The sequence below is a fragment of the Sciurus vulgaris genome (genome assembly GCF_902686455.1).
Source record: "Sciurus vulgaris genome assembly, chromosome: 2".
NCBI classification, from domain to species: Eukaryota; Metazoa; Chordata; class Mammalia; order Rodentia; family Sciuridae; genus Sciurus; species Sciurus vulgaris.
The window spans coordinates 153,764,250-153,791,926 of NC_136462.1; the positions used below are offsets into that span (position 1 = coordinate 153,764,250).

Genomic DNA, 27,677 nt, shown 5'->3' on the forward strand with positions numbered 1-27,677 from the left:
GAAGAGTAAGAGAAGTGACTGAGAAAAAATTTTAAATTATATTTTGCATCATTAAAAAGCAACAGTTGATTACGTTTTTGAAACTCCAGCATCTGAGTAGTGAAAAGCTAAACTTTGTCATTGTAATCAACCAAAATTGATGCCACTTAGAGCTATAGTGAATCAAAACTACTCAAGAAGCAAAATGTAACTTCAGTGACATTGCACCTGAAAGTCCTGCCTCATAAACCCAAAGGCCTTATGAAAGACCTGTGACTAAACTAGTCATGGGGACACACAGGCCAAGGACTACTATCGAAACAATGTCTTCCATATTGTCAAGTACTAAAGAACTTATGGTGGGCTGGGGTTGTAGCTCAGTGATGGAGTGCTTGCGTAGCACGTGTGAGGCACTGGGTTCAATCCTCAGCACCACATAAAATAAATAAATAAATAAAAACTTATGGTAAGAAAATGTTTCCCTATTAATGTTTATATTACATGGATGATGAACACCATAGATTCTATAGACAATCAATTCTAGATGTGGTCAGAATTATTTATTTATTTATCGGAACTTGGAATCCTCTTCAGTCTCCCAAGTCACTAGGATTACAGATATGTGCTAAACAGTTAAGATGATGAATTGGATGTTTTGCATATTTTACCATAATTTCTTTTTCAGTGCTGAGGACTAAACCAGAGGCATGGTAGGCAAGCGCCTACCTCTGAGCTACACCCTTAGCCCTGGTATGACATTTTAGAAACCCCTCGTATCAAACAGTTGATAATAAGTTTCAAATACAGTTGATTATGTTTTTATTTTAATGTCTCTATTTCTACAGTTGAGGGAAAGGTGACAGCTGAAGACAAAAGCACAAAAAGAGGAAAGCTGGGCTGGGGTTGTAGCTCAGTGGTAGAGTGCTTACCTAGCACATGTGAGGCACTGGGTTCGAGCCTCAATGCCACATAAATGTAAATAAATAAATAAATAAAGGTATTGTGTCCATCTACAACTAAATATATATATATACATATATGTATGATATATATATATATATTAAAAAAAAAGGAAAGCTGTGTTTACATGGTCCACAGGAGCAAATGAGTATGCTAATAGGGCCAAGGAATCATTGCCACAGCAGGCAATCAGAAATAATCAGAGGGGGCTGGGGAGATAGTTCAGTGGGTAGAGTGCTTGTCACGCAAGCACAAGGCCCTGGGTTCGATCCCCAGCACACCCCCCCCCCCAAAAAAAAAAGAAAGAATCAGAAATAAAGCCTAAGAAATAGTTTTGACCACAAGACAATGTTTGGGGATGAAGTGGTATCTTTACATATCTTGCTTTCTGAAGACAGCTTTGCTCTTGTGAACTACAACTTCCTGTTATATCCTCTAGCAATACAGATTGTTTTTTATGACAACATGAATTTATCACTTGATTTTGATTCATTGGTATATATCTCTAAGAGGTATGGGAGTGAAATTACTTTAACAACCAAAGATTTGATGGTACCTTAAATCTGTTTTAAAAATATTCAACCTTTACTTTAGGAGGCAATTGCTCTAAAAGTAGCAGTATAATAGATCAACTCACTCTGTTAGAAAAATAAGCCCAAATACATGTGGCCTGAAGCATTCTTTTGATCCTGGGCTTAGTCAGCACCAATAACTTTTGGGGTCATTAGACACTTAACTGGTCAGTATCAAGATGACAATCAGAGAAAGAAAAAAATGGTTCTTATAAAGGCTTTTTTCCTCATATACTGTGATTTCACAAAACAGAACAGGATAAAAATAAGCTCAGCTAATGTGAACTCACCAAATGTGAAGATTTTTAAGGAAACATATATTGAGATGCTGTATGAAGAAAAATTTAGCTCCAGTTACAACTTTACAACTTTAATCTTTCCCTATTAAATTGTTATATATTAGCCAGATGCAGTGGCCCACACCTGTAATCCCAGTGACTCAGGAGGCTAAGGCAGGAGAATCACAAGTTCGAAGCCAGCCTTGGCAACTTAGTAAGACCCTATCTCAAAATAAAATTAAAAAAAAGGCTGGGATGCAGCTCAGTGATAAAATGCCCTCAGGTTCAAATACAAAGCTATATACAAATTACTAAGAAATTCTTCATCTATATCATTATTGTTTGCCAAATAATTAGGTTAAGGTTTAATTCATGCAGAAAATGACTGCATAGGAACTTTTTAAAATTATAATTTGAATTACACAATTACAATTTGAAGACAGGAACTAAATCCATCATTTTAAAAGCCCTGGAATAATGATCTACCACATACCTAGACTAAGGCCCATAAAAATAATTTCCCTAGAAAATACTTAATATTAAATATATTTAGAAAATATAAAGAATAAACATAATGCCTAAAATATAGATGATCACCACAAGGTGGTATTTATTTTGCTACTGACTCTAACACTCTTAACAAGATTCAACATAAAATATCTAATGACAAGAAATACCTGGCTATTTTTTTTAAGTAGTACTGAAGTGCCATCATCATCAACTTCAAATTCTCCATAGTCTTTCAGACACCGCACCTGAAAGAAAAAAACCTGATACTTTATCTAAAATTTTTCTTTTTGTTTTTTTTTTCATTCTTTAAGATGTTGCTCAGGATGGTTTTGAACTGCTGGGCTCAAGTGATCCTCCTGACTCAGCCTCCCAAGTAGCTGACACTGCAGATTCATACCACTGTACCCAGCTTAAATGATTTTTTAATAGATAGTAAACAAGAAGAAATTAGGTATCACATAAATACCTACAGAGTAAAATACTAGGCTTTCCATCTATTTCCTTTCTGTATACTTAGACCTAATATTACTATTGTGGTAGTCTCATGGTTCCCATTATCCTGCTTTGATGTGGAGAAAGAACAATGGAAAATCTCTGAATGTGTATGTATGTCAATGCTCAAAGCAAGAACACCCTGAGTAAAGGAAGCTATCATTGGATCCTTTCCCCTCTAAAAATCCTGAAAAACAAAGCATTTCAAATATCTACCTACAAAAAATTTTAGATCTCTTCCAGGCTGATTCTTACAGATCTCACCCATAAAATTTTTATCAATACCTGGGAATAGGACAGTTTACCAAATGTCTACTTTTAGAAGAGATTATTCCAATTTCCTTTAGTCATCAGATTTCCCCAGGAATTCTTACTGGTACACCATGAAGGAACAGACACAGCCTCATGTGACAAGAATCAGGAACAATTCCTCTTTGGAAGAGTGAGGCAGTCTTTTCATAACCACCTTTGAAACTGTAAAGAACCTTCAAAGGTGTCCCCAGGTGAGAAGAGACACGTGAATACAGCACTGAGTGCTGCCCCAGAAAATAAGCAGAACAGTTTTCATCCTCATAAGAACTCAGACTAGTATTTATTCTCAAATCCTAGGATTGGCATCAAAACACTGCTACCACTGGGTGCAGTGGCACACACCTATAATCCCAGTGACTCAGAAGGCTGAGGAGGATCCTAAATTCGAAGTCAGCCTCAGCAAGTTAGTGAAGCCCTAAGCAACTTAGTGAGACCCTGTTTCAAAATAAAAAAAGGGCTGGGGACTAAGCTCAGTGGTAAAGTGCCCTTGGGTTCAATCCCCAGTACACAAAGGAAAGAAAGAGAGAGAGAGAGAGAGAGAGAAGGAGAGAAAGAAAGAGAGTGGGGAGAGGAAGGGGAAAGAAAGGGGAAGGGGAAGGAGCAGGGACGGGGCAAGGAAAAGAAAGAAAGAAAGATTAATTGTTTCCTTCCACTAAAGCCAATTTCAATGACAAGTCTCAGCCTCCTACTTTTTCAGATAATTTCATCATGGCCTATGATTACTCAGAATCTTACCATGATTCCCAAAGTATTTTAACCTTGAAATACTATTATAAAAAATCTTTACCACCTATTTATTTCTTTAAGCAGACTTTTATTTTCCCTTTTGGGTAGACAGGGGGTTGCTGGGGATTGAGCCCAAAATCTTATGTGTGTTAAGCACAAGCTGTACCACTGAACTACATTCTCAGCCCTAGACCGTTATTGTGGAAAACAATGAACATATTCAAAAGTAAAAAGACTAATGAGATGATCCTGCAGATTCACTTCAACTAGCTTAAACAATTATCAACATGTGGCCCAATAAGTTTCCCTCCCTCACTTCTCAATTATTTTAGTATCTATTATTATAAATAAAATTCTTTTTAAGAACATAGTCTATTATCTCAACAGTTTTTAATATCATGAAATATTCATTTAATATCTAAATGACCCCAATTGTCTCATGATTTTTTCTTAAGTTTCTAAGCTGAAATCAGAATTCACTAGAGCTACAAAATACATGTTTTTCTTTTTTTTAATGTCTTAAAATACATGTTTTTCTTTTTTCTTTTTTTTAATGTCTTAATGTATACATTTCCCTCCCTCTTTTTATTTTTTATTTTTCTTCCTCTTGGCAATTTATTTGTTGAAGGAAGTGGATGGGGGGGCTGGGGAGATAGCTCAGTCGGGAGTGCTTGCCTTGCAAGCAGAAGGCCCTGGGTTCGATCCCCAGCACCTCCCCCCAAAAAAAAAAAAAAAAAAAAAAAAAGTGGATGGGTAGTTTGGTATATCTTGCCACAATCGAGATTTTGTTGTGGATTTTGGTGGGGTCATTTACCATAATCCTCTCCCTGAATTTCCTATAAACTGTAAGACAGATCTAGAGGTTTTTTCAGACAAGGTTTTGTATTTTGGTACTTCTTGTACTTCCTCTTACAAGTGGTCCTTTTTGGATATTAACTATTATCCATAATTATCCATTACAAAAGTCCAACTAGTCACATAAAGATTAAGTAACTACTTCCTTCTGGCATTAAGATTACAAAATGACATTAGTCTAGCTTTTATTCCTACTGCTTTTGTTAACCAGTATTGTATAATAAATTTCCCTTTTAAATTCTGTTGCTTCTCTGATATAGTTTGTACTGCCAACTTACCACTTTTCAAAATGACTTGGATCCCTCCCTCATATTCTCCAGGAGGACTACATAATCACTGCCACAGGTATGAGAAAAAGCATTTGACAAAATTCAACACCTTTTCATGACAAACTTAACAAACTAGGAATAGAAAGAAATTATGTCCACAAAATAAAAGCCATACACAAAAAATTCACTGCAATAGATGGGTGCTAAACTATTCACCTGTGATTCCAGCAACTCAGGGGCTGAGGCAGAAGGATTGACAATTTGAGGCTAGCCTCCACAATTTAGACCCTATTTCAAAATAAAATTTTTATAAATGGGCTGGGGATGTGTTGCTTAGCATTCATGAGGCCCTGGGCTCAATCCCCTACACCACAAAATAAGTAAATTAGTTAATTAATTTTAAAAAATAAGGGCTGGGGAATAAATCAGCAGTAGGGCACCCTGGATTCAATCTCCAGTACTGCAAAGGAAAAAAAAAGAAAAGAAAGAAAAATCCACAGCAAACATCATATCAATGGGGAAAGACTGAAACCTTTTCCTCCAAGTTCAGGAATGCTCACTTTTGTCACTCTGTTCAATATATAACTGGAAGGTATAACCAAGTCATTAGGCAAGAAAAGATAAAAGCATCTAAATTGGAAAGAGGTTCTATAATCCCAGCTGCTGAGGCAGGAGGACCACAAGCTCCAGATCGGCCTCAGCAATTTAACAAAATCTTGTCTCAAAAAACAAGTAAATAGGGCTAGGGAGATAGCTCAGTTGGTAGAGTGCTTGCCTCACAAGCACTAAGGCCCTGAGTTCAATCCCCAGCACTGCAAAAAACAAAAACAAAAACAAACAAACAAACAAACAAAAAAACACGAGCAAATAAATAAACACAAACCCATGGAAAGAATTAATTATTTCTGTTCATAGATGATATGACTATACATGTAAAAAACCTTAAAGACCCCCCATGCACAAAGAAAACTGTGACTAGTGAAAGAACTCAGCAAAGTATCAGGATACATAGACAACACACAAATTTCAGTTCCATTTCTATACACCAACAATGAACAGTCTGAAAAGGGAAACTATAAAAATAATTCCACTTACTATAATATGAAAAAGAACACAATACTTAGGAATTAACTTATTCGTGTCAATGAAAACTATGAAACACTGCCAAAAGAATTTAAAGAAGATAACAATAAGTGGATACACCACCCATGTTCATGAACTGGAAGATAACAATATTAAGAGGTCAACAGTACTCAAACCAGTCTACAGAGTCAACACAACCCCTCAAAGATATATTTGGGACAAACAGAAAAACCAATCTGGGGTTGGGGCTTTAGCTCAGTGGCAGAGCGCTTGCCTAGCATGTGAGAGGGTTAGGGTTCAATCCTTAGCACCACATAAAAAATAAACAAATAAAATAAAGGTATTCTGTCCATCTACAACAACAACAAAAATATAAAAAAAAAAATCCTACAATTCATATGAAATCTCAAGGGACCTCAAACAGCCAAAGCAATCTTGAAAAAGAACAAATTTGGAGGACTCATTTCCTGATATCAAAACTTATTACAAAGTTTCAATAATTAAAATAGTCATAGTTCTGACATAAAAAACAAACACACAGAGCAATGGAATAGAATAAAAAATAAACTCAACTTCATGGTCAAATCACTTATAAAAAGGGAATCGGTATACCATTCAATGGAGAAAGGAAAGTCTTTTTTTTTTTTAAAGTTCACAGGCTTTTATTTCTTTACATTTATTATGCCATGAATTCATAGGGAATAGGTTCCAGCAGCTCAGGCTCCTTTCCATTTGTTCTCACAAAATGTGCTTCTCTGGGTGGAGCAGGCTGGCGTTTCAGCTGAACCCAGGTACCCTTCTCTTTGGCTTCCTTCTTTTTCTGATCATTTTCCTTCACACGTTTCAGGAAGCTGTCTCGGCTCTTAAGAGTGCTTAATATGCTCAATACGCATATTAATCCTCTTGGCAAGAATCTTGCCCTTAACTGGCTTATTCACAACAATGCCAACAGCAGGCTGGGTAACATTGTAGACTCTCCCAGTTTTGCCATGATAACATTTATCATTCCTTTTTGAACAGTACCCATTCCCTTAATGTCTACAATATCACCTTTCTTATAAATTCTCATATATGTGGCCAAAGGAACAACTCCATGTTTTCTAAAAGGCCTAGAGAACATATATCGGGTTCCTCTCCTCTTTCCCTTTGTGTTCGTCATTTTGGCGAATTACTGGAAGATGGCGGTTCCGGCCGAAAGGCGGAAAGACTTTTCAAGAAAGGTGGATATCAACATGCAAAAGAAAAAAATGTTGGACCATTACATACGAAAACAGACTCAAAATAGATCAAAGATCTAGATGTAAGACCTAAAACAAAACTCTTAGAGAATACAGGGCAGAAGCTGGACAACACTGAATTTGGCAATAACTTCTTGGATATAACACCAAAGACACAGCAGCAACAACAACAGACGAATTGGACTGCATGAAGCTCTAATCTTTTGTGTACCTAAAAACAGTACTAACAGCCTAAAGAGGCAATCAACAGAATGGAAGAAAATATTTGCAAATCATATTTGTGATAAGGGATTAAAATCCAGAATATAGAGAGAACCTAAAACTCCACAACAGAAATATAAACCCAATTCAAAAATGGGAAAAGAACCTGAATAGACGTTTTTCCAAAGATATATAAATAGCTAAGAAGCATGTGAAAAGATGCTCAACATCACCAATTATTAGAGAAATTAATCTCAAACCTAAAATGAAATACCATTTCACTCTTTAGGATGGTCATAATTTTTTTAAAAGGGAAAAATATGAAATAAGTTTTGGTAAGGATATAGAGAAACTGAAACCCTTGTGTGTACCGTTGGGACAATGTAAAATGGTACAGTGCTTTTAAAACAGTATGGCAGTTCCTCAAAGTTTAAACACAGAATTACCATGTGATACAGCAATTCTACTTCTCGGTATACACCAAAAATAAATGAAAGCAGGATCTCAATTTGTGTGTGTGTGTGTGTGTGTGTGCGTGTGCGTGTGCGTGTGTGTGTTTACTGAGGATCGAAGCCAGGGGTGCACTATCACTGAGTACACTGAGATACATCACCAGCCCTTTTTATTTTTAAATAGGGTTTCACTGACCCAGGCTGGCCTCAAACTTACAAACCTCCTGCTTCAATCTCCCTGGGATTACAGGTATGCACCACTGATCCTAGTTCTAAGAGGTATTTATATACCCAAGTTTACAGCTAAAATGTAGAACTATCCATCAATGGATAAATGGATGAGGAAAATGGTTTACCCATCAAATGGAATATAATTTTAAGGCTAAGACCTGAAAAAGGAAGGAAATTCTGACACATGAATCTTGAAAACATTATGCTACATGATAAGCCCATCACAAAAAGACAATTACCATATGATTCCACTTAACTTAAGAATAGTTAAAAATCATAAAGACAAAGTAGAATGGTGGTTTCAAGGAGGGCTAGGAAGAGGGGCATTACTGTTTAGTGGGTTTAGTTCCAGTTTTATAAGACAAAAAGAAATCTGGATGGTGTGATGGCTGCACAATATTATGAGAGTATTTAATACTTTCTGAACTATATACTTAAAAGATGGTTACGCTGAGCACAGTGGTGCACGCCTGTAATCCCAGCAGTTTGGGAGACTGAGGCAGAAGGATCATAGGCTCAAAGCCAACCTCAGCAATTTAAGGAGGCACTAAGTTACTTAGTGAGAACCTGTTCCAAAATAAAAAATAAAAAGGGCTGGGGATGTGGCTCAGTAAGTTCAATCCCTAGTACCAAAACAAAAACAAAAAAAGGATGGTTAAGATGATGAAATTTATGTTTTGTGTATTTTAGTGCAATAAAATGGGGGAAAATGTTTAAAAACTAAGCAAATAATTCCTATTTGACTAATCTACCAACTTGAAAGATAGGTTTATTTGTTTCATTGTTTTCAAAATTTAGGGGTTCCTTCAACCCCTGGCATCTCCACCAAAAAAAAAAAAAAAAAGAGAGAGAGAGAGATTGGATCTCCATTTTGACTTAATTTTGTTTATAATAGGTATAACATTTACATGGTTCCAGAGTTAAAGAAACAAGTATGCCCACAGAATTTTAGCTGCTCCATTCTTACCATCCCCATATAGGTCACTTTACTGGTTTTGATTTATGCTTGCTTTATTTTTAAGTAGAACTAATATGTATTCATTCATGTTCTCACCTTAGACAAAAAAGTAGCACAATCTATATATTTAAAAAAGTAAAGTAATTGCTGCTCTGGGAAGATGGCAGAGGAAGAGCAAATAAAAAAGAACCCTCTGGTTCCAGAAAATCTGAAAAAGAGGAAAGCTTATCAGGCCCTCAAAGGTAGGCAAAGCAAGTGTTTTTGGCAAAGAAGGAGAGAAAAGGAAAACAGTTCAGATTTAAGTGACTGGAATCATTCCTACATGATTCCTGGCGGAAGAAACATGACAAAATGTGTGTCAGACGACTTTGGAAATGCCTGATAAACATTCCTTAGCCTTTGTACGCATTAAAGGATTACTGGGGTGAGATTTGCTGGTGCAGAGGACCATTGCAAGACTTCATTTGAAGAAAATATTTAGTGGTGTCTTTGTTAAAGTCACCTCGAAAAGCCTAAAAGTACTACGAATTGTAGAAACTTATGTGACTTAGGGATTTCCAAGTCTGCCTGGGAACTCATCTTGAAACGTGGACAAGCAAAGGTCAAGAATAAGACCATCCCTCCTGACAGACAACACAGTGATTGAGGAGCACCTGGGGAGGTTTGATGTCATTTGTCTGGAAGAACTCATTCATGAAATTGTCTTCCCAGGGAAGTATTTGAGAGATCTCTAGGTTCTTGTGCCCTTTCCACCTCTCTGGGCCCGTCATGCTACCAAAAATAGGGTGGGCTTCCTCAAGGAGATGGGCCTACCTGGCTATCAGGGTGAATGCATCAATCAGCTCATCCGACAGCTGAACTAAACCCAGAATATCTGAAAGCAGTGCGTTGAAAGCATGTGTTTTTGTTTGATGGAAATGTTATCAAGTATCTTCAGAGAAACTGGAAGGAAGGGATTAGGGAAGAGACAGTAGTTATGATCATGTCAGGCACCTGTCATCACAGACCAGTTCCAAGGAAAATTCTATTGTTTCCTACATTGACCACCTCTGCCTCTGAAATCAACACGTCATGGAGAAAGAAGTCCTGCTTTGTCAGGGGTTTAATGTTGGTGAATGAATAACCCAAGCATGTATTCAGGACTCCTTAAGATTTGTAGCAGTTGACAAAGTCCAGGAGTATAATTGAATCTAGAGGTCCTGAGAGCCTTGTATTGAAAAGACTTGAAATACTTAGGAAGAAAAGCACAAAAACTATGCTCTTTTGTCTCTGTTGAGTCTATGTTCCACCTTTTGAACAACAGCTTTGTGAACTCTTAAAAAAAAAAAAAAAAAAAGTATAAACCAGGTGTGGTGGCACACACCTCTAAGCCCAGTGGCTCAGGGGGCTGAAGCAGGAGGATCATGAGTTTGAAGCCAGCCTCAGCAAATTAGCGAGGCCCTAAGCAACTTAGCAAGACCCTGTCTCTAAATAAAAATATAAAAAAGGGCTGAGGATGTGGCTCAGTAGTTAAACACCTTTGGGTTCAATCCCCAGTACCAAAAAATAAAAACTTATACATACTTCAATATATAAACTTTTTGGAGGTTTCATATCCTGTGTGATGTCCAAACCTTCATCTCCTCCCAGTGACCTAATGTAAGTAGCAAGGGACTTTTTATAATGATTAAACCACTCTGTCTGCAAACATAAAGATAGTAATTTAATAGTTATAAGAAAATATGCACAAATTATATATGTTCATCCCTTCAGAAGCAGCACACATCCCAACATAGATCATTATTAAAGTATAAAATTTATTGGTTTGTAGTATACTCTCAGAGTTGTACATCCATTACGATCATCCTTTTCCAGAAAGAAACTCCGTATTCTTTATCAGTCACTCCATAGTCTGTATATCCATTGTGTGGATATACATATCCATTTGTCAGTTGATGAATATTTGGGTTGTTTTCTCAAAAGTATCTTAGTTTTCGGAAATAGCATCAATGTTATTTTATAATTGTATTTTGTAATTCTGAAATGTTGTATTTTTTATTATGTTTCTGGTTGAATGTTCCTTAGGTTTATGATTGAGGATGTTGTAAACTTCTGAGAACAGAAATTGTCGGTACTTAGGAGGGATCACAAGTTCAAGGCCAGCCCCAATAACTTAGTGAGACCTCAGCAATCAGTGAGAACTTGTCTCAAAAATTAAAATAAAACTAAAAGGGACTGGGGATAAAGCACCCTTGGGTAAAATCGCTAGTACAAAATAAATAAATAAATAAATATATACCCTGTAGACTAAACCAAGAGATCTCTCATGCCATGTGGGCATTGGGCAATGTCTGGTGATATTTTTGGTTGTTACAACTTGGGGGAGGGGAACATTACTGGTACCTAGAGAACAACACCCAATGGTTGTTGGTAAAACCCTCTACTACACAGGACAAACCCCCAGTGAAGAATTATTCAGTCCAAAATGCCTACTGAGATTAGAAAACCTTGGACTTGAGTAACCACATAATGTATATTGTGCATATAATTTAATATACTAAAAATTCAAAACACTTCTGAAAACAAAGAGGTAATATAAATAATGATGACAGGGCAACTAACAGGTATAAACTAGGACATATATTCCCTCTTCTGGAAATTCCATTCCCAGGTATATACTAGAAATGCATACTTGTTACAATATTATAAGAATGTTCATAATAGCATTGTTCATTGCTGTGAAAAGTTGGAAACAGTATCAGCAATAAATTGCAGGGTTGGGGTTGTGGCTCAGAGGTGGACTGCTAGACTGGCACCTGGATCCTCAGCACCACATAAAAACAAATAAATAAAATAAATGTACTGTGTCCATTTACAACTAAAAAAATTTAAAAAAAAACAACAATAAATTGTAGCCTCTACTCAAAATGGTAGTGAAAAATATGGATTATGGCTAATATATGAACAGGGTAGACAGGCTCAAAATATGTTTAGTGAAAAAAGTCATAAAAATGCTATATGAATACATAATAAGTTCAAATACAAAAAACATTAAGTTAACAGTGCTTAGGGATGCAAGGTAAAATAATATTTTAAAAAAGCAAGGAGTGATTAGTCTGCACAAATGTCAGTGGTGATATTGGGAGAAGGGATGCAGAGCTTATGAGGTGATGTCCTTTCTTGAATAGGGTGATGGATTCATGAAAATTTATTGGTGACATCATGAAGCTGATTATCTTCTTTTGTACACCTCTCTGTATGTATGTGTGTATGTGTGTTACATATACATTAGATTTCATAATACGAATGATTAAATGGACCAAAACATCCAGAAGCGTTAAAAGAGGATGTATGTTGTAAGATCTACACTGTTTTTTATAATAACCAACAATTTTACATAATGTTTGTTGTGATAAGTTATGATGAAAAACTTTTCAGAGATGATTCCAAACAAGTCTTTCCACCTTCATTTTTTCTGCAGTGCCTCCACTGAGGATAGCAAATGTAACAGGCCCCAAAGAGAACAAGAAGTGGGAAGAAAACTCAAAAGTTGATTTTAGCAGTGATGGTATTACCCCCATTTAACCTCACTCCTGGATGAAAGAAGCAATGCAGAGTATATACATTCCTTCATAAAAGAATATACTGACATCATTATAAAATATTTGTTTGTGGAAAAATATTAATATGACAAAATAACCCATTTCATTACCTTTCATATGGTTAGTGACCTGAGATTCTATAAAGTTAAGAAATCAAACGTTAGAGCATAAAAGATTTTCCTGTTTTGAAATTAGATGAGAATATTTTAGGTCTTAGCCATAAATGCACTATATAATAAAGAAATTGTGCCAGGTACAATGGTTCATGCCTATAAGTCCTGCTACTCAGGAGCCTGAGATAGCAAACTCTAAATTTGGACACCATCCTGGGCAACCTTAGAGAACTATCTCAAATAAAATTTCCAGTTGGTGGTAAACCCCTTGCCTAAGCATGTATAAGGCCCTGGGTCTAATCTCCAGTACCACAAAAAATTAAAATAGATTTTTTTTTTTTGTACTGGGTATTTAACTCAGGGCACTTTAACACTGAGCCACATCCTCAGTCCTTTTTATTTTGAGATAGAGTCTCATTAAGTTGCTGAGGGCTTCACTAATTTGCTGAGCTGGCCTCAAACTAGTGATTTGCCTATCTCAGTCTTCCCCAGTCTTTGGAATTACAGGTATGTACCACCTCATCAGGACAAAATTCTTTTTTTTAATGAAGAAATTGGCTGGCTTTTGTTTGCATATTGGGAGGGAACTTTTAAATCCATGGAATTTCTCAAGTAATAGACCTTGTCATTCATGGTATATTCTAATAAAACTTACTAATAAGGTGACTCATGGTGGATCCCTGGATAGTTTGTACTACACAAGATGACTCAGAGTGGGGTTGGCTACCCCAGAAAGATCACCCATGTTACTAGAGCAATGGGCTTTGGGCCTCTTGATATCAGTTTGACCTCTGGGGAAGGAAGGATTCAGATTGAGCCCCATCCTAGGACAATGATTCACTCAATCATTTTTTGGAATGAAATTCTAGCACTCTGGATACCAATGCTTGTATGAGCTGCCCCGGTTGAGACTATTCCATGCTATTACACATAAATGTATCAGAAGGGTGATAAGTCCTGATAGGGAGTAGATATCAGAAGGTTCAAGTATAAGACCCTTGTAGCCCGCACCCTATAAGCCTCTTTTTTTAGTGGATTCTGATTTTGTATTATTTTTTCTCTAGGACCCTGATAGTTAATTTTTAAGCATAATGCTTTCCTGAGTTCTGTGAGTCACTCTGGAGAACTGTTTGAACCTTAGGAAATAGTGGCACCTTGGGGCTTGTGACTGGTACCTGAAGTGAAGGCAGTCTTGTGGAAGACTGTGTGCTTAACTGTGAAATCTATCTAACTCCAGGTAGTGTCAGAATTCATTGCAACCTTGTAACAGGTAGGTACTATGAACTTCATTTGTAAGTAAGGGAATTTTAGTCACAGAAAGAGGTCAAGTTACTTGTCAAAGATTGGACAATTAGTGAAGAACCACTAAGTGGATTTCAATCCAAATCTGCCTGACTCTTAATACTGTGGCCTTAAATAATGAGCTAGTTTCTGTCCCTCAATGACTGCATAAATTAAGAATTTCATTAATCATACAAATTTGTAAAATTGTTTAGAAAGTGTGTGTGTACAGTTGGGTGCAGTGGCACACCCCTGTAATCCCAGCAACTGTGGAGGCTGAGGCAGGAGGATAGCAAGTCCAAGGCCAGCCTCAGAAATTTAGTGAGGCCCTAGGCAACTTAGCAGGACCCTGTCTCAAAATAAAAATAAAAAGGACTAGAAATGTAGCTCAGTTGTAAAGCACCCCTAGGTTCAATCCTCAGTAACAAAAAGAGAAAGAAAGAATAGGTGTACACTTGTCTCTGTGTATATATACATAAACATGCATGTATTTTATGGAAAACACCAAATAATAACACCAGTTTTTAAACCCCACTAATTGATCACTTATCAATAACAAATGGAACTATTTTGCTTAGTAATAAAGAGTTTTCCACATTAGCATTTAGAATTACTACCTACATATATATTTTTCCATCATAGTATATACAAAACAAACTCAAATTAAAACTTGCCTAAAAACAGATATTAAAAACAAAAAGAGAAACACTATTAAAGATCAATACCAGAAACTCCACCTTTTCATAAACTTGAACAATGCTACACTTACTTCTTCAGCAGACATGTGAAATCGTAAAGTACTTGGCAAGACGCTGCCATATTCCCACCTGAGTGCTCTAATCCGAAGCAATCGGTCATACCTACAATGTGTAGAAGGAATTAAGACAGTGTAAGAATCACAAGGGTATCAGAGGTTGTTCTGATAAGGATAGACTCAAGATTCACAACAACCTAAAAAGAATATGTGGACTTTACTTGTTTCCTAATATAAAGAAACCAACTATAAAAAGGTGTCTTTAAAACAGTGGAACAAACCTGAAGATGGAGTGAACAGATGCCACGAAGGCATTGTTCACTTCTCCAGGTGTGTCACAATACAGTGGTTATGAAGGTCCAGATGATCCTTATTTTTTACCTTTTCTTTTTAAATTTTGGTACCAAGGATTGAACTCAGAGAGTTTAACCACTAAACTATACCCCCAGTCCCCTTTTTTAAAAAAAATTTTTGAGACAAATTCTCGCTGAGCTGTTTAGGGCCTCGCTAACTTGCTGAGGCTGGCTTTGAACTTGTGATCCTCCTGCCTCAGCCTCCTGAGCCACTGGGACTAAAGAAGGTGCCACCATGCCCAGCCAATTCTTTTTTTTTTTTTTAGAGAAATAAGAAAAATATTAAAGATACTAAAATAGTGGTAAAATGCAAGATGCTCTAAAAAAGTATAGTTTAGAGAAACAAAACATGATGAAGTACTATGGCAAAACATCAAAAAGATGTAAAGGTACTGAGTGCTTGCCTAGCATGTGTGAGGCTGTGTCCCATCCCCAGTACTGCCAAAAAAATAAAATAAAATAAATTGACCTAAGGGAATATGATGGCTCTATGAGGTGTATAATATTACTCTTCTTCCTTTTATGAATATTGAAATTTTTCATAACCAAGTCTTCAAAATAGAAAAAAAGAGAAGAATTTAGAATGTTTACAGAGACAGAGATAGTCAGGCATAGTGGTGCACACCTATAATCTTAGTGACTCAGAAGGCTAAGGCAGAAGGATACTAAATTTGAGGCCAGCCTCAGCAACTTACCAAGATCCTGATTCGAAATAAAGGCCTGGGGGTGTAGTTCTGTAGTTGAGCATTTCTGGGTTCAGCCCCAGTACTGCAAAAATTTTTTTAAAAAAGAGAGACAAATCTTAATATTTCCTGCTACCCATTTGGAAAGGTTACCTGGGAAACCAAACTACACAAAAAATCCTCCAGGTTCCCTTCCATTCCAAGCAAACACTTAGAAACTTACAGGTATGCTACAGTGCAGCGTCGATTTCTTAACAGAGAACAGTGCCGAAACTTAATGGTTGGTATCAAATCGCCTCGTCCACCTGACTTTGCTTCATTCCTGATAAGAACATTAAAAGAATATATATATATATATATATATATATATATATATATATAACCATATTAGTAAAAATTTCAAAGCCAACAACTATTGACTTACATGCTTTTTTTTTTCTTTTTGGGGTTTAGTTTTGTTTTTGGTTATTTTGTGGTGCTGGGGATCAAACTCAGGGCTTTGTGCATGCTAAGCAAGCACTCTACCACTGAGCTAACTTCCAGCCCCACAAATTGTACAAATACAGGGAATACAGGAAAATTATTCCCTTATTGGACCAACGACTGCTAGACCACCTCCAAAATACCTTTATTCTTCTGTTCACTTTTTTTAAGTCCACGTCACCTCTCCAGGAACCTGGATAACCAATGCATCTCCCTTTCCTCTGAACTTCCCTAGTACTCTGTGTCACTGGAATCTGTGAAGTTTGTCACATAGCCCAAATTCCCCATTGTGCCAATTAGCATGTTCAGCTCTAAATATTCCATAAAACTAGAGTCTTCTCTTCACCTACTAAGTTGTAGTCCTCTGTGACATCAGTTCTCAATGAACTCCACTCAAGCTATCAAAAATCACTTGCTATTCCTGCTGATTTTACAAATTCCTTAGACAAATTAAGGTATCTATTAATGAAAACAAACAGTGAAAACTATATTTCACTTCGTTACGGTTTTTATTTGCTTGTGTCTCATCTTTTCAAGTTTGCCTTAATTCCTTTTAACTCATATTGGTCAAACCACAATAGTTTTTAAACATCTACCACTTGCCAAGCACTCTTTCAGCCCCAAAGATATAGCAATGGTCAGAAGCACAAATCCCTCTATGTCCTGGCTATGTGTTAATTTGTACAGTTAGGGTATGATCAGGCTCAAAGAGAATTGGGAAAATAATTTAAAAATCACATCCCAAAACTGAGTCAAGCATAAGGGCATACAGTGACTCACGAGGGCTGCAAGTTCAAAGCCAGTCTCAGCAACTTAGTGAGGCCCTACCTCAAAATCTCAAAATAAAAAATAAAAAGGGCTGGGGATGTAGCTCAGTGGTTAAGTGCTCCTTGGTTCAATCCTCAGTACCAAAAAAAAAAAAAAACATGATGTAAGATTATATGATTTCAAAGTCTTAAATTGTTTTAAAATATCAAAACTTACACATCAGACTGGTTTTGTTCATATAAAGCTTTCATCTCCTCCAGAACTTGCCTGATTCCATCCTCCTAAAACATATAAACTGATATTGATACAAGTTCATTTATTTCCCCTACCAAATCTTTGACAATATTCTATTTGTACTATACTGATCTTTGATTTACAAACCTTATCAAAAAGCAATAGCCCTCTCACCCTAGAAGGACCATAGTGTTGGCAAGTAATGTAAATTGGTTAGCCCCATGAAAAGCAACCCACTGGCTCATCAAAAAATTAAACACAGAATTACTATTATATCTAGCAATTCTACTCCTAAGTACATATCCAAGCAAACTGAAAATATATTCACACAGAAACTTGTACATAAATGTTCTAAGCAGCATTATAATAGTCCAAAAGAAGAAACAACCCAAAATGTCCAATAACTGATAAATGGATAAACCAAATGTGGTATAACACTTCAATGGAATATAATTCAGCCCTAGGAAGAAATGAAGTACTGATTGAAGGGTTATGGAAAATATTATTCCTGTAAGGTAGCCCCCTGAAGAAAAATGGAGAGATGCCGCTGGGGAAGAGTGAGGGGAAACTAGCCAAGGACAAACCTCCCAGCAGAGCTTATTCTGATGACAATGGGCCCTGGGGGAAACTGGTGGATACTGAATGCTGGACCCTAAACCTTGATCTTCCCCAGGGCAAAGTAGTCCTAAATGGAGGCACAGCAAATAACAAAGGGCAAGATTTGAGTATTCATCCCTCAGGGTCTGGACTCTTATCTCCCCAATGAATTTCAACCTTTTTACAAGTCCCTCCCCTAAGTTAAAGTTTTAACCTGTACAGCTAGCCCCTGCTGGTCAAAATAGCACCTGCCTGGATTCAGATGACTACATCATCCTCATTGTACCCTATAAAACCAAAATCCCCTTTGTAACTGAGGGTCATTTCTGCATCCCAAAAATGAGCCCCCAAGGTGCCCGTCTGCAAATGAATTTAAAGGCTTCACTGAATCTGTTGAGGTCTGCATCCCATCCTTTTGCACTTACAAAGTATTGTATGGTTCCACTTATCTGAACATAGCAAAGGGAAATTCATGCAAACCTAAATAGATTAGAGGTTACCAGAAGCTCCAGGAAAAGGGAAACTGGTAATTATTGCTTTAATGGTAACAGAGTTTCTGTTTGAGGTGATAAAAAGGTTTTGGAAATAGTGGTGATGATTGGTGACAATGTGAATGTAATTAATACCACTAAAGTTCACACTTAAAAATGGTTAAAATGGCTTTATATGTGTACATTTTACACAGTAAAAAAAATAGTAAAGGCACAATTAAAAGAATGAATTACTGAAACCATACAAAACAGTAGGTATAATCTCAAATATATTATACTGAGGAAAAGAGGCCAGGCACAAAAGAATGTATACTATATAATTCTATGTAGCCCTTTACAGAAAAAAGTTTGCCAGTTTCTGGCACATGGAATCCAGCAATATGTAAAAAAGGAAAAATATAACCTGTAGTAAGAAAGCAAATCCATGGCTGTCAAAGGCTGTAATGGGGAGGTACTTACAAAAGGAAGCAGTGGTAGGCTTTACAGAAATCGTGATCAGGATGCTGATTATAAAGATATATACCATTGGCATTGGATCTGCCATTTTGCTGCCGCCAGTATTCTGCCCCCCACCACCACCGCATACCATTCTACAACCCAGACTGCTAGCCTGGGAACTTCCTAGTCAGTCATTGGTTCAGATGTTAGCCTGTAAACCTCCTCACCAGCCATTGGTCCAATTGCTATTAAGCCCGTGAAATTTTACTACTTAAGAATAGTTCCCCCACCATTTTTTCTCTCTCCCTCCCTCCCTTTCTCTGTCTCTGTCTCTGTCTCTGTCTCTGTCTCTCTCTCTCAAGGTTGTGGGAACACCCCTTCCTCTCCTGTTTCCCTTCTCTGGGCTCCTGAGAACTCAGCCATGGGCTCTGCCCAATCTAAAATTCTCTGAGACTCCCCCACCCGCTTGGCTGTCTCCTTAAAAACATCCAGCCTCTCCATTTGACTCCAGATCTCAAACCTCGCAGGCTCCTTTTCTACTACAAGACAGTCTGACCCCAATATAAGTTAGATATGTCAATTTAATGTTCTATAATAGGACCTGTTAGAGCCTGATTTGTTTAAAGGTTAATATCCTGAAACATGAAAGCATTTTGCCATTTTGCCACACAAAAGGAAAGTTCAAAGCTCGCTCAGCCTTTCTTTGGTTTATGTTTTGGATGTAATGTCATTGTGTTTACTAACACTCACATAGACTCAGGAAACAATATATGTAAACTTCTTAAAATGATATTTAAGAAAGAGGCAAAGATCAACTTCAGAACTAGAACACTTTACCTAAGATTCATGAAGAGCCCCGCCTTACCTAAGATAAGGCTCTGCCACCCACCCTGCTGCATGTCAGAATGGCTCAAAATAACCCAGACTTCAGCTTACTTAAAGTTATATTCAAAAGATTGTTTTTTGTTGTAAAATTACTGTGATCTCAAACAGGGGATATAATGTATAGCTCAGCCAAAATTCAAGATAGCTATTAAACAAACTAAATGTTTTACTGTTGTTAATTCCATTTTGTACTTTCCTTGTAAACTTTGTAACTACTGCCTGATTAATGTTTTGCAGAAGTACTACTTCAAGAACAAATGACCTAAATTGATTTGAGATAATAAGCCATCACCTATATGACAGATAATATACACCCCAATTAAATAAAAGGGGGTAAACAAATATAAGTCATAAACATTAAAGTCCAGTACTCTTACTTTATGACTGGTGAGACTGGCTTGCTGGATATTTAAGATCAAGATTAAGATCAAGATTAATACAAAAGGGCCAAAAACCCAGTATTTGGCTCTTGCCCTCTGAGTCAGCCTGAACCCAGGGAATGGGAGAGTTTCTCTAAGGAGCTTTGCAACTCCCTCCCAACCAGGGAGATTGATGAGACCATTAGAGGATGAAAAGCCAATCAGTGCACCTGCTGCAAAAAGGAGAGTCATTGAAAAAGGGAGACATCCCTGATGCTTCCAAAGGAAGCCACCTAATCAAGAAGACCCTACCTAGCGAAAGGAACTAAAGGAGCTAAGAAGTTGGTCTCAAGTTCTCCATGAACTCAGCTGACCTTTAGCAGATAGGAACAAGGTCAGGTTGACTAGCTTGGTCCTGAATACCTAGGAAAAAACAGCCAGAACTGGGGTTTAAGGAAAGACAATAGTTCCTTTATTGGCACTTAAGACCTACACTCATGTTAGACCCAAGAATAAGTAAGATTGAACGCTATAAAAGAGATTCTTAGGTAGAGTGCCTGATAACTATCAAGAGAAACTGCCAGAGTCAGAAATTTTTGGTTGTTTTAAGGTCTACAGATCTTCCTAAACAGGACCATGCCTGCAAAATTGCCTACAGAAGTTCCTACAAGATCAGATACACAAGTTCACCAACCAATCGGTCAATCATCTGCTTCTCCTTCAAGACTACCAGCCCCTAACACCCAAAGCTGAGACTTGTAATTCACTATTGACACCTCTGGCCCCCAAAACTCTGCTCCCACCTAAAGTCCTGCCTAATTCCCTTTTTAAATGAGATTCTTCGCCCCTAACTGGCAGGAAGAAGCTACAGAAGAAAGACCATTGTCCCACCCCTGGTATCTATAAAAACAAAAAGGAAGGAATATTGGCATCAGATCTGCCATTTTGTTGCCACCAGTATTCTGCTCCCCCCATGCCCCACCATTTTACAACCCAGATTGCTAGCATGGGAACTTCCTAGTTGGTCATTGGTTCAGATGTTAGCCTGCAAACCTCCTCACCACCATTGGTCCAATTGCTATTAGTCCACAAAAATTCCACTACTTAGGAATAGCTCCCCTGTCATTGTTCTCTCTCTCTCTCTGACACACTCTCTCTCTCTCTCAGACACTCTGTCTGCTTAATAAAATCTCGTGTGAGTTCCCATGTTTGGAGTGGTTTCTGGGTGCTTTCACATACATATGTCGAAATTCAAAAATCTATCAAACTGTATATTTTGTTGTATATAAATTATACCTCAGGCAGGTGCCGTGGCTCACACCTGTAATCTCAGCAGCTTGGGAAGCAAAGGCAGAAGGACTGCAAGTTCAAAACCAGCCTCAGCAACTTAGCAAGGCCTTAAAGCAACTTAGCAGGATTATGTCAAAATAAAAAATAAAACGGTCCGCCTGCATTGTGGAGCTAGCCGGCGGGCAGCCAGCTCACCCAACCCTGAGGCTGAGGTAGGTTAACATCGAGGAGCTAGCCGGTGGGCAAGCCAGCTCGCCCAACCCCCACACCGAGGTCGGACATTATCACTGAGCGACTCCGCCTGACCCCAGAACCAAGGTCAGATGCCATCACTGAGTGACCCCGCCCGACCACCATGCTGAGATTGGTCACCATCGCGGAGCTAGCTGGTGGGCATGTCAGCCCACCTGCATCGCAGGGCAAGCCGGCAGACGAGCCAGACTGCCTGCATCACAGAGCTAGCCAGCGGGCAGTCAGCCCGCCCGACCCCAACACCAAGGTTGGACACTTTCACTGAGCGACCGCGCCTGACCCCCCCACTGAGGTCAGACGCCATTGCTGAGCCTGCCTGCATGCCCCCCGCTACTGCTGAGGGACACTGCAATTGCCTCTGAGCTGACTCAGCACACCCTCCCTGGGGCTCCCCAGCTTCTTTACAGGCTGGTGCAGGCATTTTGAATTATTCCTGAGGGCGTGGCCATCATCATTGGAAGGGTGGCTCCCTTCCTGAGACACCTACAGGAGACTGGAGGACCTTGACAGGAAACAGGAGTCAAGAAGAGGAGGTACTGAGAGAATCAGGACCAACTCAGAGTCACTGGGGGTCTCTCCCACTGGGTGGGATCCCTGGATGGGGCAGCAGTCCCGGAACGCAGGGAACTTCGTGGAGTAGAGTGGCCCAGTGAGACTCCCCTGCTGGAGCCAAGAACCCGGTCAACAGGAGCACTGTAGAGGAGGACACAGGAGAGGCTTTTGACGCAGAGTGAGAGTCCAGGGCCTGGCGGCAGGACCAGACCGCAGGCAGCTTCTCGGAAGAGGGCCGCACAGCAAGAGGCTTCAGTGCAGGTGGAGGGTCCCTGGCCCAGACGGTAGCTCCGGTCCCCAGGGAACGTAGAGGAGGAGGGCCGCCCAGAGACGGAGTACCTCACAGGGCCAGGTTCCCCAACCCAGGAGGTAGGTCAAAACCCTTGGAAACATTGCAGAGGAGATCTACGCAGCGAAACTCCCCACCGAATGAGGTCTTCCCCGCTGGGCAAGGCTTCCTACCAGGGCAGAAGAACCAGAGACATAGGCCCAGACCAGACATGCCCCAGTCTGCAGTCTAGTCCCCCTTTGGCTGACCATCAGTCAGCAAGTAGAGGCACCTCTGCCCACTGACAGGGAATATACCCCACCTGAAGGACACCAGCCCTAGAGGAGCAGCTTCCTTGTGGAGCATCACATTATCAAGTTCCTCACGATTTCAGGCTACTGAAAGCTAGGAGGTGAGTTACTGGAAATCTACAGGGACAACAGTAGTCAATAGAGGAAATCTGCAGTATCTCAGAGTTTCACTACTAGAAGGACAGATACCTGAGCAATATGAGAAAACAAGGAAAGAAAATGTCGCAAACAAACTAGATGGTATAGCAATAAAATCACTGACAGCATGGCAGAAGAAATGTCAGAAAGGGAGTCAGAATGTACATAATAAAAAAATCAGGGAAGCAAACGAGGAGATGAAAGAGCAAATGCAGGCATTGAATGATTGCACCACTCAACAGTTCAAAAAGCAAATGTGGGAAGCAAAAGATCATTTCAATAAAGAGTCAGAGATATTGAAAAAAAAAAAAAACAAACAGAAATCCTTGAAATGAAGAAAACAGTAAGCCAAATTAAAAACTCCACAGAAAGCATACTAATAAGATAGAACACCTGGAAGACAAAACCTCACACATTGAAGATAAAATTTTTAACCTTGAAAACAAAGTTGACCAAACAGAGATGATGATAAGAAATCAAGGACACAATCTACAAGAATTATGGGATATCATGAAAAGGCCAAATTGAAGAAACTATTGGGATTGAGGAAGGCACACACAAACAAACCAAGGAATGAACAATCTATTCAATGAAATAATATCAAAAACCTTCCCAAATCAGAATGAAATGGAAAAGCAAATACAAGAGGCTTATAGGACTTCAAATGTACAAAATTACAATAGACACACAACAAGGCCCATTATAATGAAAATACCTACATACAAAATAAAGACAGAATTTTTAAAAGCTGTGAGAGAAAAGAACCAAATTACATTCAGGGGGAAACCAATACGGATATCAGCAGATTTTTTCAACTCAGATCCTAAAAGCCTGGAACAACATTTGTTGTTCAGAAGGGCCTGGAACAACATTTTTTCAAGCTCTGGAAAGAAAACAGATGCCAAACAAGAATCTTTTTTTTTTTTTTTTTTTTTTTTTTGCGGTACTGGGCTCGAACCCAGAGCCTCGTGCTTGCAAGGCAAGCACTCTACCAACTGAGCTATCTCTACAGCCCTCAACCAAGAATCTTATAGCCAGCAAACTTACCTTCAGATTTGATGACAACATAAAATCCTTCCATGATAAAACAAAAGCTAAAAGAATTTAGAAAAAGAAAGCCGGTGCTACAGCACATTCTCAGAAAATATTCCATGAGGAAGAGATGAAAAACAACAATGTAATCAGCAAAGGGAGGAAGGAAATAGCCTAAGGAAAAGCCAAATAAAGGAGAAATCAAGTCGTGTCAAAAAACAAAATGAGTCAATGACCGGGAATACATATCATATCTCAATAATAACCCTGAATGTTAATGGCCCTGAACTCATCAATCAAAGACATAGACTTGGCAGAATGGATTAAAACAAAGATCCAACAATATGTTGCAGGCAAGAGACTCATCTCATAGAAATATATACCCACAGACTAAAGGTGAAAGGATGGGGAAAAAATACCATGCACATGGACACAGGAAAGAAGCCGGAGTGTCCACCCTCATATCAATAATGTGGACTTCAAGCCAAAGTTAGCCAGAATGGATACAGAAGGACATTTCATACTGCTTAAGGGAAGCATAAATCAGCAAGACATACAATCATAAATATCTATGCCCCAAACAGTGGCTTATTCATGTACGTCAACAAATCCTTCTCAATTCCAGAAATCAAATAGACCACAACACAATAATACTAGGTGATTTTAACACACCTCTCTCACCACTGGACATATCCTCCAAACAAAAATTGAACAAAGAAACCATAGATTTCAATAACACAATCAATAATTTAGACTTAATGGACATATACAGAATATACCATCCAACAAAGAGCAAATACACTTTCTTCTCAGGAGTATGTGGATCCTTCTCTAAAATAGACATATTTTATGCCACAAGTTAATGGTAACAAATACAAGAAGATAGAGATAACCTTGTATTCTATCAGATCATAATGGATTGAAATTAGAAATAAAGGCAGAGTAAAAAACAGAAACTACTCCAACACCTGGAGATTAAATAATACGCTATTGTATGATGAATGGCTAACAGAAGACATCAGGAGGGAAATTTTAAAATTCTTAAGAGGGAAATGAGAATAAAGATCCATCATATCAAAATCTATGGGACACTATGAAAGCAGTACTTAGAGGAAAATTTATTTCATGGAGCGCACTCAATGAAAGAAGAAAAAAAAAATCAACAAATAAATCACCTAACACTATAGCTCAAAGCCCCAGAAAAAGAATAACAGAGCAACATCAAAAGTAGGAGAAGACAGGAATAGTTAAATCAGAGCTGAAATCAACAAAATTGAAAGAAAAGAAACAATAGAAAAATTTGACAAATAGTTGGCAACATGTATCCCATTTGTTCACAATAAAAATAAATTAAATTTTTAAAAAAATTGGTTCTTTGAAAAATAAACAAAATTGATAAACCCTTAGCACACTAACAAAGAGGAGAGAGAAATTCAAATTACTAAAATTCAGAATGAACAAGGAAATATCACAACAGAAACAAGTGAAATCCAAAACATAATTAGAAGCTATTTTGAAAATCTATACTCCAACAAAATAGAAAATCTCGAAGACATCAACAGCTTTCTAGAGGACATACGAATTACCTAAACTGAACCAGGACATACACAATTTAAATAGATCAATTTCAAGTAATGAAATAGAAGTCATCAAAAGTCTACCAACAAAGAAAAGTCCAGGACCAGATGGGTTCTCAGCCAAGTTCTACAAAACCTTTAAAGAAGAGCTCATTCCAATACTTCTCAAAGTATTCCATGAAAGAGAAGAGGAGAGAATCCTCCCAAACTCATTCTATGAAGCCATTATCACCCTGATACCTAAACCAGACAGAGGCACATTGAGGAAAGAAAGTTTTAGACCAATATCCTTAATGAACATTGACACAAAAATTCTCAACAAAATTTTAGCAAATTGCATATAAAAACATATTAAAAGATAGTACACCACGATCAAGTGGTTTTATCCCAGGGATGCAAGGTTGGTTCAACATCCGGAAATCAATAAATGTAATTCACCATTTCAACCAGACTTAAAGTCAAGAATCACATGATTCTTTCAATAGATGCAGAAAAAAGCATTTGATAAAATACACCATCCCTTCATGCTCAAAACACTAGAAAAAAATAGGGATAGTGGGAACATTCCTTAACATTGTAAAGGCCATCTATGCTAAGCCTATGGCCAATATCATTCTAAATGGTGAAAAGCTGAAAGCATTCCCTCTAAAAACTGGAACAAGGCAGGGATGCCCTCTTTTACCACTTCTATTCAACACTGTCCTCAAAACTCTAGCCAGAGCAATTAGACAGACCTAGAAAATTAAAGGTATAAGAATAGGAAAAGAAGAACTCAAACTATTCCTATTTGCTGATGACATGATTATATATTTAGAGGAACTGGTAAATTCCACCAGAAACTTTTAGGACTCATAGTGAATTAAGTAAAGTATCAGGATGTAAGATCAATGCTCACAAAGTGATGAATCCTCAGAAAGAGAAGTTAGGAAAACTACCCCATTCCCAATAGCCTTGAAAAAAATAAAATACTTAGGAATCAATCTAACAAAAGAGGTGAAAGACCTTTACAACGAGAACTACAGAACACTAAGAAAGAAATTAAAGAAACCTTAGAAGATGGAAAGATCTCCCACGTTTTTGGATAGGCAGAATTCATATTGTCAAAATGGCCATACTACCAAAAGTGCTATACAGATCAATGCAATTCCAATTAAAATCCCAATGACGTACCTTACAGAAATAGAGCAAACAATCATGAAATTCATCTGGAAGAATAAGAAACCCAGAATAGCAATCCTTAGCAGGAAGACTGAAGCAGGGGGTATGGCAATGCTAGAACTTCAACTATACTACAAAGCCATAGTAACAAAAAAGGCATGGTATTGGCACCAAAATACACAGGTAGATCAATGGTACAGAATAGAGGACACGGACACAAACCCAAATAAATACAACTTTCTAATACTAGACAAAGGCGCCAAAAATATGCAATGGAGAAAAGATAGCCTCTTCAACAAATGGTGCTGGGAGAATTGGAAATCCATATGCAACAGAATGAAACTAAACCCATATCTCTCACCCTGCACAAAACTCAACTCAAAATGGATTAAGGACCTTGGAATCAGACCAGAGACTCTGCAGATTACAGAAGAAAAAGTAGGTCCCGATCTTCAACATGTCGGCCTAGGACCAGACTTCCTCAACAGGACTCCATAGCACAAGAAATAAAGGCAAGAATCAATAACTGGGATAGATTCAAACTAAATAGCTTTCTCTCAGCAAGCTAACTACCAGGGGTTTCCTACCATTGAATTATATCCCCAGTCTTTTAAAAATTTCTTGAGACAGGTCTCACTCAGTTGCCTAGGTTGGCCTCGAACTTGTGATCACCCTGCCTCAGACTCCCAGGTCACTAGGATTATAGGCATATACCATCACGCCTATCTTAAAATCACACTTTTTCAGGGGGGAAAAAAATCCAGTTCTGCATATAAAAACGTAATAATCATTTTTAGTTTGCTGAATACAGCACCTAACCACAAGTGATTCTGGAATAAATAAGGCAAACCTCTGCTCTAAATCCCTGGCTGTCATCTCCCTAGGATGACAGGGATGAAGGGATAATTTTTTTGTTGTTGTTTCTGAGACAGGGTCTCACTAAGTTGCAGAGGCTGGTCTTGA

General features: G+C 38.1%; 2 protein-coding genes and 2 pseudogenes across 9 annotated transcripts in view; 2 read left to right on the forward strand and 2 right to left on the reverse strand.

The window, feature by feature from the left end:
• Positions 1-8,979, forward strand: part of LOC306651472 (ninein-like protein) — a 29,011-nt gene extending 20,032 nt beyond the window's left edge. Inside the window, exon 6 of the mRNA XM_079124082.1 lies at positions 8,112-8,979. The gene's annotated coding sequence lies outside the window, so the exon portion shown is untranslated. The remainder of the gene's footprint in view (positions 1-8,111) is intronic.
• LOC306651411 (DNA replication complex GINS protein PSF1) overlaps positions 1-27,677 on the reverse strand; it is a 37,876-nt gene that overhangs the window by 1,540 nt on the left and 8,659 nt on the right. For 4 of the 6 annotated variants that reach the window (XM_079123979.1, XM_079123978.1, XM_079123980.1 and 1 more), the window contains exons 2-6: positions 17,349-17,413; positions 16,105-16,203; positions 14,861-14,951; positions 10,680-10,796; positions 2,467-2,544 (exon numbers count right to left, since the gene is read on the reverse strand). In XM_079123979.1, the coding sequence (XP_078980105.1) occupies positions 2,467-2,544; positions 10,680-10,796; positions 14,861-14,951; positions 16,105-16,203; positions 17,349-17,383 (420 nt within the window). In that variant the 5' untranslated portion in view covers positions 17,384-17,413. The remainder of the gene's footprint in view (positions 1-2,466; positions 2,545-10,679; positions 10,797-14,860; positions 14,952-16,104; positions 16,204-17,348; positions 17,414-27,677) is intronic. The other 2 variants (XM_079123977.1, XM_079123981.1) reach the window with 2 other exon arrangements.
• Positions 6,672-7,236, reverse strand: LOC306651464 (large ribosomal subunit protein eL21-like; annotated as a pseudogene). The gene has a single exon. The product of its transcript is annotated as a large ribosomal subunit protein eL21-like (transcript).
• Positions 9,067-10,665, forward strand: LOC306651367 (ribosomal protein uL30-like; annotated as a pseudogene). Its single transcript has one exon. The product of its transcript is annotated as a ribosomal protein uL30-like (transcript).